Genomic DNA, 15,911 nt, shown 5'->3' with positions numbered 1-15,911 from the left:
AATCCCCACTTTTTTTGAGACAGTGTTTCAAGTCACCCAAGCTGGCTTTGATCTCTACATAGCTAAGGATGACTTATGAACTCCTGACTCTTCTGCCTTCACCTTTTGAATGCTAGGATTATAGATGTGCAGTGTCACACCAGGCTTATACTGAGGTATATCCCTAGCCTTTAAGGTGCTTTATTTATTTTTATTTATATTTTTGGTTTTCTTTCTCCTATATAGATTTGGTTCACTTGAGCCCATTATGTGAGCCACCATACCCCAATTTGTTTTATCTTATTTTTTTAGGATTTGTATCTATGGGAATAGAGAAATAGCTCAGTAGTTAAGAACACACACATACTGTTCTCTCCCTTCCTTCCTTCCCTGCTCTTGCAAAGGACCCCAGTTTGGTTCCCAGCACCCACATGGTAGAGTGGGTAGGAGAGTAGCTCGTTTTTAATTTTCTCTTCCTCCCTCTCTCCCTCCCTCCCTCCCTTCTTTCTCTCTTTCTTTCTTTCTTTCTTTCTTTCTTTCTTTCTTTCTTTCTTTCTTTCTTTCTTTCTTTCTTTCTTTCTTGACATAGGGTCTCACTATGTAGTCCTGGCCTGGCACTTATCATGTAGAATAAGCTAATTTCTAATTTACAGAGATTCACCTGCCTCTACCTCTTGAGTGATGGAATTAAAGAGCACATACTGTTCTTGGAGAGGACTTGGGTTCTGTTCCCAGCAACCATGTCGAGCTGCCTCACAATTACCTGTAACTCCAGCTCCAAGGGATTCAAGGCCTCTAGCTTCCACAGGTACCCATACTCACACACACACACACACACACACACACACACACACACACACCAGATTAAAATTTTAAAAATCTTGGATAGGACCAGGCATGGTGGTATATGCCTTTAATCCCAGCACTCAGGAGGCAGAGGCAGGCAGATCTCTGTGAGTTCAAGGGCAACCTGGTCTACATAGAGAGTTCCAGGTCAGCTGGAGCTATAGGGAGACTCTGTCTCAAAAAGACAAAAAAAAAAAAATTGGATAGGAAGATGGTTCAGGGCATAAAGGCCCTTATCGCCAAGCCTGATGACCTAAGTTAGAGTCTAGAGACCCAGATGGTAGAAGGAGGAAAGAACTGGTTCCTGCAAGTTGTCCTCTGATTTCCACACACAGGCTGCAGTGTACCCACCCACACAGATGCGTACATACACATATACACAAATATAAAACCACTAAAAATGTAATAAAAAATTGAAGAAAAAAAATTTTGAGAGGCTCTCCCAGCTTTTTCAATTAAAAAAATTTATTTATTATTTTTATTTTATGTATATAACTTTTTTGCCTACATGTAGGTAGGTGCACCCGTGTCATGCAATGCCTATGGAGGTCAGAGGGCATCACAACCCCTGGAACTGGAGTTACAGACAGTTGTTAGCTGCCATATGGGAACTGAACCCGGTTGTTCTGCAAAAGCAGCCAGGGCTCTTAAACACTGAGCCATCCCTCCAGCCCCAGCTTTTTAAATTAAAAAAAATTTTTGTTTTAGATCTAGGTGTGGTGGCGCATGCCTTTAATCCCAGCACTCAGGAGGCGGAGGCAGGCAGATTTCTGTGAGTTTGAGGCCAGCCTGATCTACATAATGAGTCCAGGTCAGCTGGGGATGCAGGGAAACCCTGTTTCAAAAACAAAAACAAAAACAAAAGGGCTAGAGAGATGGCTCAGTGGTTTAAGAGAACTGGCTGCTCTTGCAGAGGACCTGGGCTAGATTTCCATACCCACATGGCAGCAGATAACCGTCCATAACTCCAGACCCAGCCCTCTTCTGACTTCCACCCGGCAATGCATGACATGGGTGCACTTACATACATGCAGGCAATACACTCACATACATAAAAGAAAAATGATATTTTTTAAAAAAAATTAAAGTAAACAAACAACAAAAAAAGAAAAAAGAAAAAGAAAAAGAAAAGAACAAAAATATGGGTATCTATGAAACACCAGGGAGCTTGGCTGCTAGCCCCATCAAGGAACATCAAAAAGGTGAGTTATTAGATATGTGAAGTTGAACAATTCTCAGTTTCCCCATCCTCAAAATAGAGGCTACTCTGTCTCTAGGAATGCTAGAAAGATTTGATAAAATCATATAGGTAAAAAGTCTATCATAGTGCTTGGCACATGAAAAGTGCTCAAATATGAAATACACATATATATATATATATTTTGTCTCCCTGTAGCCCGAGCTATTCTGGAACTCACTATGTAGACCAGGTTGGCCTTGAACTCACAAAGATCCACCTGCCTCTGCCTCTGCTGGGACTAAAGGCGTGCACCACCACGCCCAGCTGTTTTTTTAAAAAAATATTTTATTATTTTCATTTTATGTGTATAAGTGTATTGCCTGCATGTAGGTAAATGCACCTGTGTCATGCAATCCGATACTTTCTTCTAGTAGTTTTGTAATTTAGGACCTTACATTTATGTCTTTTTTATGTGTTATTTTTATTTTATGTGTACGAGTGTATTGCCTGCAAGTATGTGAGTGCACCTGTGTCGTACAATGCTGCAGAGGTCAGAAGAGGGCCTCAGATTCCCCTGGAACTGGAGTTAAGGATGGTTCATAACCACCATGTGGGTGCTGGGAGTCGAACCTGGGTCCTCTGCAAGCACAGTCAGTACTCTTAACCACTGAGCCAACTCCAGCCCTATATTGCTGTTTTTATTAACCTCACACATAGCTCTTGATGCATAACTATGAGGCTGCTGAATAGAGACCATGGGGAAGGGCATGTCATGAGCCTTGGACAGGCAGAGATGGAATGAAGATAGATTGGGGGATTCCTTGGGTCATGTGGTGATGAAAGTCCTGTATGTCATGCTGAGAGTTTGGGCTCCATCTGATCAGTGCAGGAACATTCATGTTTTGTCTTAGTGTTCTGTTTGGTTTTAATTGTGATAAAATACAAGCACCATAAACTTTACCATCTTAACCATTATCAAGTGTTCAGTAGTATGAAGGACAGTTATATGTTGTGAAACTTTCACCAGCATCGCAGAATTCTTTTTTTCCCCTCAGCCCTGTGCATAGATTTAAGGACCTCATACATGTTAGGCAAATACTCTACCATTGAGCTGTATCCTTAGCACCAGAGAATTCTTTTCAGCTTGAAAATTTGAGACTTTGTCCTTATTAACCACCCTCTCCATCTCCCCCACATCTGTGTACCAGAGCTCTTTCCTTGTTTTTGTCTTTGCAAAGATCCATCTTGTTGAGAACTCAGACATCTAAATCCTGGAATTAGGGCCCAAAGGCTCAAAAGGTAAAGATGTTTGCTACCAAGCCTGACAAGTTGAGTACCATTCTCAGAACCCATGCAATAGTAGATGGAGAGAATTAACTACCTACAAGTTGTCCTCTGACTTCCACACTTGCACCATAGTGCATGAGCACACACACACATGCATACTGGAAAAAAAAATCCTGGAATTATAAAGATTCGAGGGCCATGGGGCTGGAAAGATGGCTTAGTGGCTAAGAGCACTGACTGCTCTTGCAGAGGACCTGGGTTTGATTCCCAGCACCCACATGGTGGTTCACAACTGTCCATAACTCCAGTTCCCAGGGAATCCAATACCGTGCTAACCTCTTCAGGCATGGCATGACATGGGTACACATGCAGACAATGCAGTCATACACATAGGATAAAAATAATAAATAAAATATTTCGAAAAGAGATGTGAGGTTCAGATCAGGAGCACAAACTTTTTAGGACTGGCTCTGTCTATAAGGAAGTTGAGGGCTTGGTGTGATAGCGTGTACCTTTAATCCCAGCAATCAGGAGGCAGAAGCAAGTGGATCTATGTGAGATCAAGGCCAGCCTGGTCTACATAACCAGTTCCAGGCCAGCTGGGGTACAAGGAGACTATGTCTCAAAAAAAACAAAAACAAAAACAGAAAACAGTTGGGCATGGTGGTGCATGCCTTTAATCCCAGCACTCAGGCAGAGGCAGGCAGATCTCTATGAATTCAAGTCAGCCTGGTCTCCATAGTGAATCCAGGCCAGCTGTGGCTACAGGGAAATCCTGTCTCAAAAACAAACAAACAAACAAACAACAAACCAAAGACAGTGAGGATGGCGGTGACACCTATTCCATTCCTCCTTTCTGGAGATACTGGATGGAAGACTAGGTTCCAAAATAGGAGGAGTTTTCCCCCCTGCTTCCTCCTCCTCCTCTTTCTCTTCTTCCTCTTTTTCTTCCTCCTTCTTTACTTAGAAGGAGGAATTGAATCCTGGGCTATGTGCATGGAGGCAAGCACTGTCCCACTGAGCTATATCCCTACTGCTAAGGTTGGAGGTTTGTAATGGTTCTTTGCTCACAAGTCTATCACAGGCTTTTCGGGATCTCCCCTTTCTTAGCTTGTTTCCATTTGAACATTGATGAAACATTTGGTACAGGACTCCTTTCTCCCACCTACCCCTTCCTTACCTACAGAACACATAAGAAAGGGAGTGACAGGTATCTTACTCTTACTCAATGACCTATCACAAGTGCCCAGAGGGCATTCACCTTTTCTTTTCTAAGGAAGTGAGCCTGGTGCAGAGTGTAGAGACGAGCCAAGAAGCTAGAGGTCACTCATGGGCTGTATTTGCCAAGCTCTCTTGCTCCTTTCTCTTTGCTTCTCTCCCTCTCACTCTTTCTTCTTGCTCTTGCCTTTCTCTCTCTCCCTCACCTCTTTCTGCATTCTCATCTCTCTAGAACAAGAATAGACCATTTTAGTGCTCCTCTCCTTTTGATGGAAAGAGCAAGCTGCTTTCCTGAGGTTTCTTGCAGAAGAAGCCATCCTGTGTTTACCAAATCCAGCAACCAGTATTACTGTCTTGCTATGACAAAGGCCTTCTCTCAAAATGCTGAGCCTAGAGTTGGGAATATAGTTTGGTGGTAGAGTGTTTACCACTTATATTTAAGACCCTGAGTTTCAGTCCCCAGCAGTGGGGGAGGTGGAAACTTATATTGAAGTTACAAAGACAAAACACACAATAAACTCATGATCCGTTTGCTCAAGTGAAAATCTTCGGTGGCAGCCTCAATTCCTCTTGTTCAAGACAGTTATATCTCCTGCTTGGACTACTTAGTGTAAAGTCCTCCTAACTGGCCTGTATCCCATGGCCCTATCACCAACAGGAAGCCATGGTGATTTTTGTGTGTGTGTATGGTGTGTGTGTGTGTGTGTGTGTGTGTGTGTGTGAAACGAGGGTAATATGTGTAATATATGTATGTAGTATTTTTATTTATTCTTTAAGAATTGCATATATCCACACAATATTTTGATCATATTCATTCCCTCCTTCTTCAGCTGCACAGAACCCTCCCCCAACACATTGTTTGTTTTGGGGGGCTTTTTTGAGACAGGCTTTCACTCTGTAGGACTGGATGGCCTGGACCTCATTATGTAGACCAGGCTGGCCTCAAACTCACAGAAATCTGCCTTCGTCTGGAGTGCTGGGATTAAAGACATGCACCACAATACTCAGCTGCTGAGGTTCTGAAACAAAATTTCTCTGTGTAGTCCAGATTGGCCTCAGAATTGGCATCTTCATACCTCTGGTGTGGTTTACAGGCATGTATCAACATACCCGACTCTTCTTTATTTCTTTTTCTGAATTAGGGTCTTGCTATAATTTCAGTTTAAAATGCTAGAATGGGAGCTGGAAAGATGGCTCAGCAGTTAAGAACACTGACTGTTCTTGCAGAAGACCGGGGTATGAATCCCAGCATCCACATGGCAGCTAACAATTGTCTGTAATTCCAGTTCCAGGGGATCCAACAGCCTCTTCTGCCTTCCTCGGGCATTGCATGACACGGGGCACTTACCTACATGCAGTCAATACACACATACACACAAAAATAATAAATATTTTAAAAAGCACTAGAATGACTTCCTATTTGGATGAAACATGAAAATACAGCCAGATATATTGATGGTGCATACCAGTCATCTCGCCATTCAGGAGGCAGAGGAAGGAGGATCATGAGTTCAAAGTAAACCTGGAGCTGGACATGATGGCACACATCTGTAATTCCAGTACTCAAGGTGAAGGAAGCAGGAGGATTGAGAGTTCAAATTCATCCTTAGCTACATACAGTATTCCAAGCCAGCCTGTGCTAAAAGAGACCCTGTCTCAAAAACAAAACAAAACAACCCCCCCATCAACAAAACAAACAAAGGTTGGCCCAGTCATGGTGGCACATTCTTATAAACCAAGAACTTGTGAAGCAGAGGCAGGAAGAATATTGCAAGTTCAAGGCTAGCCTAGTATACATAGTGAGTTTCAGACCAACCAGGGCTACAGAGTGAGATCCTGCCTTAAGAGATTAAAAACTAAAAAACCCAAACAAACCAGGGCTAGCCAGGTAGTTGGGCAAGTAAAAGTGCTTGCTTTAAAAACTCAACAACCTGGGGGCTGGAGAGATGGCTCAGTGGTTAAGAACACTGGTTGTTCTTGCAGAAGACCCAGGCTCGAATCCCAGTACCCACATGGCAGCTAACAACCGTCCATAATTCCAGTTCCAGGGGCTCTGATGGCCTTGTCTGTTCTGTGCGGACATTGCACTACACAGGCGCACTTACTTACATGCAGGCAATACACTCATACATATAAAATAAAAATAATAAATAAAATAAAAAATAATAAATAAAATAAAATAAAAAATAATAAATAAAAACCAACAACAACAAAAAACCCAACAACCTGCCGGTCATGGTGGTGCATGCTTTTAGTCCCAGTACTTGGGAGGCAGAGGCAGGCAGATCTCTGTGAGTTCCAGGCCAGCCTGGTCTACATAGTGAATTCCAGGCCAGCTTGGGCTACAGAGAGACCCTGTCTCAAAAAGACCAAGCCCCTCAAGCCTTTCCCACGAACTGCCCCCCCCCCAACAACCTGAGCTTGGTCCCAAAAGGAAAAAAATAACCTGAAAGTTTTTTCCTTTTTTTGCCACATGAACCCTATGGAGTATGTGCTTCTATGTTCACACACACACACACACACACACACACACACACACACCCCACAATCACATACACACACACACACACACACACACACACACACAAAACAAAACACACAAACAAAAAACATAGAACAAAAGAACCTGTCATCACTGCATACCCAAGTGGCCAATATAGGAATATAACATAACTAAGAAAGGCTATGATAGGATGCCTTCACCATCTGTGTCTCTTGGAATGCTATCTTTCTGTGTTGAAGTAAGTTCTGGGTTGGTAAGATGGCTCAGTGGGTAAAGTGCCTGCTATGAAAGCCTGACAACCTGAGTTTAATCATTGGAACTCATGTGTATGTAAAAGGAGAGAACTGAATCCACAAAGTTGTCCTCTGACCGCCATATGCTCACCATGGTATGCCCCAGGCCCACCATACACACACAAGAATAATAAATAAAATAAAACTAAAAAGCACATTCTGTGCTGACCCTAGGTGGCGAATACTGGTAATCTCAGCACTAGGGAGGTGGTGGCAGATGGGTCAGAGTTCAAGACAATCTCAGTTACATAGAAGGTTTGCCTGGAATACATGAGATCCTGTTTCAAAAAAATAAAAATGTCAGGCATGGTGGTGCACGCCTTTAATCCCAGTACTCGGGAGGCAGAGGCAGGTGGAGCTCTGTGAGTTCAAGGCCAGCCTGGTCTACATAGTGAGTTCCAGGACAGCTAGAGCTACAGGGAGACCCTGTCTCAAAAAGACCAAAAAAAAAAAAAAAAAAAAAAAAAAAAAAAAAGACAGCCAATCAACCAACAACAATGAAATCTTCCAGTTGGTAACCAAGCAACCAGCAAAGTAGTATGTGTCTATAATCCTAAACTAGAGAAACTGAGACTGGAGAATTTTGAGTCCAAATCCAGCCTAGGCTACAGAGTGAGTTCAGGCCAGCCTGGATGGCTAAGAGAGAGCCTGTCTCAATAAATAAGTAAATAGTGAATAAAGGAATTTTATTTTTTGTATATTTTTTTATTTATTATTTTTATTTGATGTGTATGGGTGTATTGCCTGCATGTAGGTAAGTGCACCTGTGTCATGCAATGCCCGCGGAGGTCAGAAGTGGCTGTGGGATCCCCTGGGACTGGAGTTATAGACAGTTGTTAGCTGTCCATGTGCGTGCTGGGATTCGAACCCGGGTCTTCTGCAAGAACAGTGTTCTTAACCACTGAGCCATCTCTCCAGCTTCCAAATAAAGGAATTTTAAATTGGCACCAAACGGGGCTTGATTGGTAGAGTAGGCCTCCACCATGTAGCTTGCCCTGGACACATTTGAGGACAAGGGTGATAGTCTAGATGTGAGATGATGGGGGCCTAGGATGAAGTTGTGGGTGTGGGTCAGTAGTAGGGTGTCTTACAATGAATGCCTAGTGTGCCTGAGGTCCTGGATTGGATTCCCAGGCAGAACTGCAGCAGCAACAACAAAAACCAACCAGACCAAAGAAAACAAAAGACAAAACAGCAACAAAATAGTGGTGCTTGGGAAACTATGTATTCCTAACTTTGGTAGAGCAGAGGCAGGAGAAACATAAGTTCATCCTGGGCTACATAGAATGCTCTCAACAACAACAAAGAAATTAGGGGGGAGGGTCCAAAGGAAAAGAAATATCTCTTCAGTAGGGCATGGTGGTGCATGCCTTTAGTCCCAGCACTCGGGAAGCAGAGGCAGGTGGATCTCTGTGAGATCAAGGCCAGTCTGGTCTACACAGTGAGGTCAGGCCAGCTGGGGCTACCGGGAAGCCCTGGCTCAAAAAAAACAAAAAAAAAAAAAAAAAAGAAAAAGAAAAAGAAAAAATATCTCTTCAAGAAAAGGTTACAAAATTTGAGGATGAATGAAGAGGGCCTGTCATAGTGACCTCTAATCCCAGCTCTCAGGAGACAGAGGTAGGTGGATCTCTGGGAAGTCCAAGCCAGTCTGTTCTACATAGGGACATATGGAGTTCCAAGCCCACAGATAGCTACATAGTGGTATTCTGTTAAAAATAAAAAGGCCCATGAGATGTCTCAGTAAGCTCAGTAAGTAAATGCACCTGCCTCCAAGTCTGGCAACCTGAAGTTCCATTCCCAAGATCCACAAAGTGGAAGGAGAGAACCAACTCTGGAAAGTTGTCTTCTGACCTCCATAGGTGGGCTATGGTGTCCCATAAATAAATAAATTAAAATGTAGCACAATTTTTTTTAACAAAGAAAAGGAGATAATGACTACTTGTACAGGGCATTTAGAGATGTCCCTACTGGACTGTGAGTCTCCCCAAGCTTGTAGGAGCTGCAACTTCAGACTAAGCAGCCTTGGCTCCCTCAGCTAGAGTACTCCTGGATGAACAGTAGGTGCTCAGTGATTGATGACCAAGCTGGTAAATGTGGAGGGGAGATCAGACATGGGCCTGTGGTGCTGGGAGGCAGACCATCTACGCAGACCTTGGCTGTAGGGATAGGGTCTCAGGGTCATACTGGGGCCCAGGAATGTGGCTTTGGCAAAGCTTTCAGAAAGGCATGCTTGAGAAGATGAGGGAGCCCGGGGCAGGGAGAGGAACAGGTAGGATGGACAAAGGGGGCTGTGGGGCTGAGAAAGGGCATTTTTGGTGTGTGTTCTAGTTTCTGTCCTCACTGATCCAACATCCCACTGGTCGGTCTCTTGACTTTTTCTTGGTTTGTGGCTTTCTTTATTCCTCTCACATTCTGCCCTCTGTTCTAGAGGCTTTCACAGCATCTCTATCTTAGTCTCTTTTTAACTCCTCAGGGGCCGCCACCTTTGAGCGTTTATCTGCTTGATTCTCTCGGTCTGAGCCTCTCTGGGGGTGATTTTTCTCTTCACTCCATCCAGACACGCCCTCTGTCCTCTTTTCCCACCCTGATCCAGTTCAGTACCTAGGGTGGGGGTTAAGGAAGAGATCTCCCGGACCCAAAGAAGCGCCACGGGGCGGATCCAATCCTCTATATTTGCATATGTATGAGGTGGCCTGGGCCAGCAACTAAGAGGCGGGGCTTGGGGGGGAAGGGGGCGGACACCCTCAGAGTCCGAGTATAAAGACCGAGCGCAGCGCCCGCGAGTCCCCGCACTGCTGAGGAGCGGAGCCTCCCCCTGGGGTCCCGAATCCTTGCCTGTCCCCACCCCAGCTCTTCCGGCTTGGGCCACCAGCAGTGTGGCAGTCTCCGTTTGTCGGAGGAACCTTAAACGGCCACCTGCCGCTTCCCACAGCCTTTTTGCATCTCGGATTTCGGGGCGGCTCCCTCCCCTATCTTTCCCAGCCTCTTTGCACCCCGCTATTCCTGCGTTTCTCTCTCGGGTTTTGTAGCCATCTGTTGTTGCACCCCTTTCCGTTTTGCTTCTAGGCGACGTGTCTGGTGTAGCTGCCTTGGCACCCCTTCTTTGGTCTCTTTCCCTGCTTTGACAGCCGCCCTTTCCATCGCAGTCTGGGGGCCTAGCCTCGGCGCACCTAAGCGGCGCTGCCAGGAGCCCGCAGCGAGTGGTCATACACCCCGGAATTTGCAGCTGCCGCCTGCCTGAGTGGAGTGTCCCTCGCCTTCGCTGCCAGCGCGTTCGGGTGCGTGGAGGGCTTCAGCGCAAGCCGCCCCCGCTTCTTCGCAGCCCCCCCGCCGCACGCCGGGACTTGCCCAGGGCTGCCAAGATGGTCATCCAAAAAGAGAAGAAGAGCTGCGGGCAGGTGGTTGAGGAGTGGAAGGAGTTCGTGTGGAACCCGAGGACGCACCAGTTCATGGGTCGCACCGGGACCAGCTGGGGTACGAGGAGTGGCGCGGGAAAGGCGGTGGGCAGGCACCCGGCGGCGCCTGGGGGACGCGGGGTCCCGCGGCCGCGGCTCCAGCTCCCCTGCTGGGTCCCTGGCGTCCGGCCCGCCTGCCGGGCTTCGGACCGGGAGGGGGGCCGAATCACAGGTCTAATCTCTCCCGCTGGCCGCTGCGGAGGCGAAGAAAGTAGGTCACCGCCGCCTTCCCGCCCCCCGCCCCCGCGGAGCCCCCTCGGGCGGGGGATCGTGGGCTCTGAGCGCCAGTTTGTGCTGCTGCGGCGCTCCCGCTCCGGATCAGGGCCTGCGGGCTGCCCACTGTCATCTCCACCTTGCTGAAGAGTGCCCCTGCTCTCCCTCAGGCTCTCATTAGCCAGACAACCCCGTCTATTTTTAGCCGCACCCCCCCCCCCGGCCCCTGGGAACATTCATGAGGGGGGGGGTCTTTAGCCAGACAACCCCGTCTATTTTTAGCCGCCCCCCCCCCCCCGGACCCTGGGAACATTCATGAGGGGGCGGGTCTGGCAGGGGGTTCTGGGGAAGGTTCTTCACAACGGAAGTACTCCACCACTGGGCCTTTGGAGCCTTCCTTCTGTGGCTGCTTTGTGGGTGGGTGGCTGCCAGGGAGGGGGTGACACTGGTTTTCAAGCTAGATGTTTTCAGATATCAGTGGTGGAGAGAGAAGTGGTCACTATGGTGAGATGGGTAGGTGCATGCATCATCAGGCAGGGTGTGCCCATGGGACTTGGGGGAGTGCTTGGGGGAACCTCTCCATCCTGACCTCAGGTGATGGGCACAGGTGAGGTGAGGGCGGCAGTTTTCCATAAGAGTGTCATGCTGGACAGTCAAAGCACAAGGGACTCTGTGTGACATAATTTATATATATCCACACTGATTGGATACAATCTCCATCATACCACCCACCTAGCTAGGGCTGAGGAAGGGAGTTCAAAGCAATCTTGTTCTCAAGGAACCAGAAACCCTCCAGGATGTGAAGCATCAATGAATGCTTCTGACAATCAAAGACTTCACAGAGGAAGTGTCTTCTGAGGTGGAAAGATTGATAGTTCAGGGTGGTTGGAATAATACCATGTCCTTAAGTGAGGCCTAGGGAGAGGAACCATGATAGATGGTGTCCAGAGAAAGCCTCTAGGGGGTTCTGTCTTTTCTCTGAGACTCTGGCCAGGGTCTGTGTGAGTAGAAGGTGAGATGACCACGGAAATTCTGATTACTGGCTAGAAGACTTTGTAGTTGGTCCAGTGTTAAGTCCCTCATTTCAGGATCTGCTTTCAAAGTTTGGCTTCCATGGGGGGGGGGGGAGAGAGAGATTGCTATTTGAGTCCTGGGAGTCTATGTTCTGGCAGGTGGTGAGAATTTAGCTCTGAGTGGTGGCCAGTACCATAGGGCTTACAAAGTCCTTGTGCTAGGACAGCTTTAAGCATGAGTACCAGTACATCAGGAGCAGATGTTGTGCCTTTCCAGGACCAATCTTGGTTGAGAAGTTGGAAATGTAATTTGAGGCAGAATGACAGTGGCCTATTCCTGGGGTTGTCATAGCAACTAGAGCTTAGGTCTCTTGTGGCCTCTCTAAGGTCAGACTTCACTGTGCCCTAGGACCAGGAGGGGCCTGGGAGTCACGGCTGGAAGCTGGACTCTGCTTGTTTTCAGCTTGTTTCCTTTGACTCCAAGGGGAAGACTTTAAGACATCCTGTAGCTCTCAGCCTACCCCAGTGCACAACTTGAGAAGGAGAGGGATGAGTGGGGCCAGGTAAGTTATAAAGGAGACTTAGAACCTACTGACTCTAGTTCCTCCATCCTAGCCTTTATACTCCTCTTCTACCTCGTCTTCTATGGCTTCCTCACTGCCATGTTCACCCTCACCATGTGGGTGATGCTGCAGACTGTCTCTGACCATACTCCCAAGTACCAGGATCGACTGGCCACACCGGGTGAGTGAAAACGTTCCCCTCACCAGCCACTCTTAACTATTGTCACCATGTCCTGAAAAGTTCTTGAAGTCTGCCTTCCTTCTCATGCCCTGTAAGCTGGGGGTTAAGTGATCTAGAGAAGTGGCAGACGCTGCAGGAGATTGCCTTCCCATGGAGGCACTCTCAGAGCTTCACCCTGTCTACCCTAGTGTTCTTCATAAATATTTTCTTCCCTTGATGTGTTTCTCTTCATCTTATATATCCCCCCCTTCACCCATGTTGGCTACAGGCTTGATGATTCGTCCCAAGACTGAGAACCTTGATGTCATTGTCAACATCAGTGACACTGAAAGCTGGGATCAGCATGTGCAGAAGCTCAACAAGTTCTTGGAATGTGAGTGTTGGGCTAGTCCAGGATCTTGGGCAGGAGACTGGGGACCCTGGAAGTGGAACATCAGCCTCCTGACTCTTTACTTCTTACTTCCTTAGCTTACAACGACTCCATCCAAGCCCAAAAGAATGACGTCTGCCGCCCTGGGCGCTATTATGAGCAACCAGATAATGGGGTTCTCAACTACCCAAAACGTGCTTGCCAATTCAACCGGACCCAGCTGGGCAACTGTTCTGGCATTGGGGACCCCACCCACTATGGTTACAGCACTGGACAGCCTTGTGTCTTCATCAAGATGAATAGGGTATCTACGATCTTGGTGGGAGAATGGAGGAGGGAGCTGGGGCCACCATCTGATAACTGTTGTGTCCTTTCATTAGGGTTAATGGGCATTAGAGAGATTTTTGGTTGAGTAGCTGAGTAAGAGGTGGGGCTACTGGAGGCTAAGCTCAGTAGCTGGAAGGCTGGATGCCATGATGTGACTTCTTCCTCTAACTCTCACCACCCTCTTCCAATCTCTAGGTCATCAACTTCTATGCAGGGGCAAACCAGAGCATGAATGTCACCTGTGCTGGAAAGGTGAGCGTGTGGCTCTTGTCTACCTGCTCATCTGTTTGTACTTCATGGTTTCTGTGTGATTCAGCCATTTCTCCCTATCTGTTTTGCTCTCAGAGGCCCCAACACTATAGGGATAAGGGGGTAAGAGTACACTCTAATGTGGCTTTATCTGTAAGGGGCTTTCAGCCTTCTTGCTTCTCTCTGAGATGCAGAAGTCTGCTTTCTTCCACACAGACTCACCCTCTCCTGCACCAGTGCTGGCCTCTGGCTTCTTCCCTGTCCATGCTTCCTGTTTTATCTCTGTTGTCTGTCTCTTCCATGCTCCCTTCCATCTCCTTATTTCTTAGTTCCCTTTAGATGTCTGGTAGCTGCTGATCAATTAGCACCATTTGCTACATACAACTAAGTTGACCTTGGAACTCTGTACCCAGACTCTGCCCTCTCTAGAAACTTGTTGCCCTCCTCCCATTACTCCCCTCACTTCTTCCTACTGAGTCCTTACTGTTGATCTGTTTTTCTTGGTTCTGCTCCAGAGACTGATTCCCAAGGATGGGGTTAGAACTTGGGGCAGTAGTAGAGTAGAAGGCTTCCACTGTATCATTAGCACCCTTAGGAGATTCAGTCTGATGGGAGACAGGCCACCCAGCTGTAGACATGCAGACACATACATGCATGCATGCATGTTCGCATGCAGAACAGATGCACAGCTCAAGGGAAACAGATTTGAGAGAGGAAGAATTTGGGGTGAAGGAAACTTTGTAAGCTTCCAGGTGCTTGCCCTTTCTTCCTAACATCCTCTGCCTCTAACTTTCCTGTACCTCCACAGAGAGATGAAGATGCTGAGAATCTTGGCCACTTTGTCATATTCCCTGCCAATGGCAACATTGACCTCATGTACTTCCCCTACTATGGCAAAAAGTTCCATGTAAGTCCCAAGGGAGGTCCTTGATGGTGGCTCCCTGAGGGGCAAATAGAGATCTCGGGAAGGAGACCAAGGTGTTTTAGGCTTAGATCATTGCCCTCTTCTTCTGGCCTAGGTGAACTACACACAGCCTCTGGTGGCTGTTAAGTTCCTGAATGTGACCCCCAATGTGGATGTGAATGTAGAATGCCGAGTCAATGCTGCCAACATCGCCACAGATGATGAAAGAGACAAGTTCGCTGGCCGTGTGGCCTTCAAACTTCGAATCAACAAAACCTGAGGCTCCTTCTTCCTACCCTCACCTCTTTCCTGTGGATGCTTCTGGAATGTCCTTGACCCTGCCTGATCCCTCCCTCACCCACCCCAAAGGTATTTTTTATAACAGAGCTATGACTTGTCTGAGCCTCACACCTTTTTCCTCAACTTCTCAACCTAGCCTGATGTCCACTGTGATTTCTTGACTACACACAATTTCCACCATCTTCTTCCAACCTTACCTTAGCCAGAGACAGATAGATGGGCTACCAGGATGGCCACAGAGGAGTTAGTCTTTCATTCTGGGGGCTGGAAATGTTGTTCAATGATAGAGGGCTTACCTAACATGAGCAAGGACCTCAGCGCTGCAGGGGTCTTTCTAGATCTGGCTTAGCTGTGAGTGGGATGTCCTTGCAGCTCCCTCCTCAGCTTCTACCCTCAGAGCTCTAGAAAGCTGCCATTTACCCACCAACGTATACACTCTCAACTACCCACCCACACCCATATACTCCCTCCACATTTCAGCTCTACTTCCCAGAGATGTACGTGGTTCTAAACCTTTTCTTTCTCTCATACTTTCTTCTGTCTCCCCAAGTATCTTGGTAGCTTTGACTTCTGGTTCCTCCAGCAGGTTTTTCCTCTCTTCCCCCATCCCTATTCCCTGTGAGAAGCAGCCATTTGTAACTGAAGACAAGTTGGTTATGTGGCCTTTTCCTTCTTTCCTGGTACGTCCTGCTTCTCCCCCTTATTATGACTCCATGAACTAAGAGAAGTCTGAGTTGATTCTTCTAAAAAATTTTCTAGTAGTCTTTAACTGCTTCCTGGTCCCTCCTGTCATCCAAATAGCTACTCAGGCGGGCTTCACCTGGGCTGAATATCCACTTTAACTGATGGCTCCCTTCCCCCACTGGCCTTCCCAGAATATCTTTCAAGTTCCACTTCCCAGGGAGCTCTGGGGGAGGGGCAGCTATCTTGGCTCTGTCCCCAGTGGCCACCTTGGAAACGTCAGCTGGCTGGGGGGACTCCCTGAGCCCAGATCTCCACTCCCCCATCCTCTCTCTGGCTTCTCCTTGTA

At 47.1% G+C, this 15,911-nt stretch overlaps 1 protein-coding gene across 1 annotated transcript; it reads left to right on the top strand.

The window, feature by feature from the left end:
- The first annotated feature begins 10,074 nt into the window (after positions 1-10,074).
- Atp1b2 (ATPase Na+/K+ transporting subunit beta 2) lies at positions 10,075-15,596 on the top strand. Its single transcript, XM_008855791.3, has 7 exons — positions 10,075-10,780; positions 12,603-12,731; positions 13,000-13,104; positions 13,200-13,405; positions 13,624-13,680; positions 14,486-14,584; positions 14,697-15,596. The coding sequence occupies exons 1-7, from the start codon at positions 10,669-10,671 to the stop codon at positions 14,859-14,861; spliced, it is 873 nt and encodes a 290-aa protein (XP_008854013.1). The 5' UTR covers positions 10,075-10,668; the 3' UTR covers positions 14,862-15,596.
- Positions 15,597-15,911: the final 315 nt, after the last annotated feature.

Source organism: Nannospalax galili, unplaced genomic scaffold (assembly GCF_000622305.1).
Source record: "Nannospalax galili isolate Female #2095 unplaced genomic scaffold, S.galili_v1.0 scaffold146, whole genome shotgun sequence".
Lineage (NCBI taxonomy): Eukaryota > Metazoa > Chordata > Mammalia > Rodentia > Spalacidae > Nannospalax > Nannospalax galili.
Note: the sequence above shows the minus strand (reverse complement) of the source record. Positions and strands in the feature narration are given on the sequence as shown.

Excerpts from the sequence above, each read along its gene's own strand:
- Atp1b2 (XM_008855791.3), top strand. The coding sequence starts at position 10,669 with ATGGTCATCCAAAAAGAGAAGAAGAGCTGCGGGCAGGTGGTTGAGGAG. Across the intron at positions 13,406-13,623 it reads TCTTCATCAAGATGAATAGG|GTCATCAACTTCTATGCAGG; the intron begins GTATCTACGATC and ends TCCAATCTCTAG. Across the intron at positions 13,681-14,485 it reads ATGTCACCTGTGCTGGAAAG|AGAGATGAAGATGCTGAGAA; the intron begins GTGAGCGTGTGG and ends GTACCTCCACAG.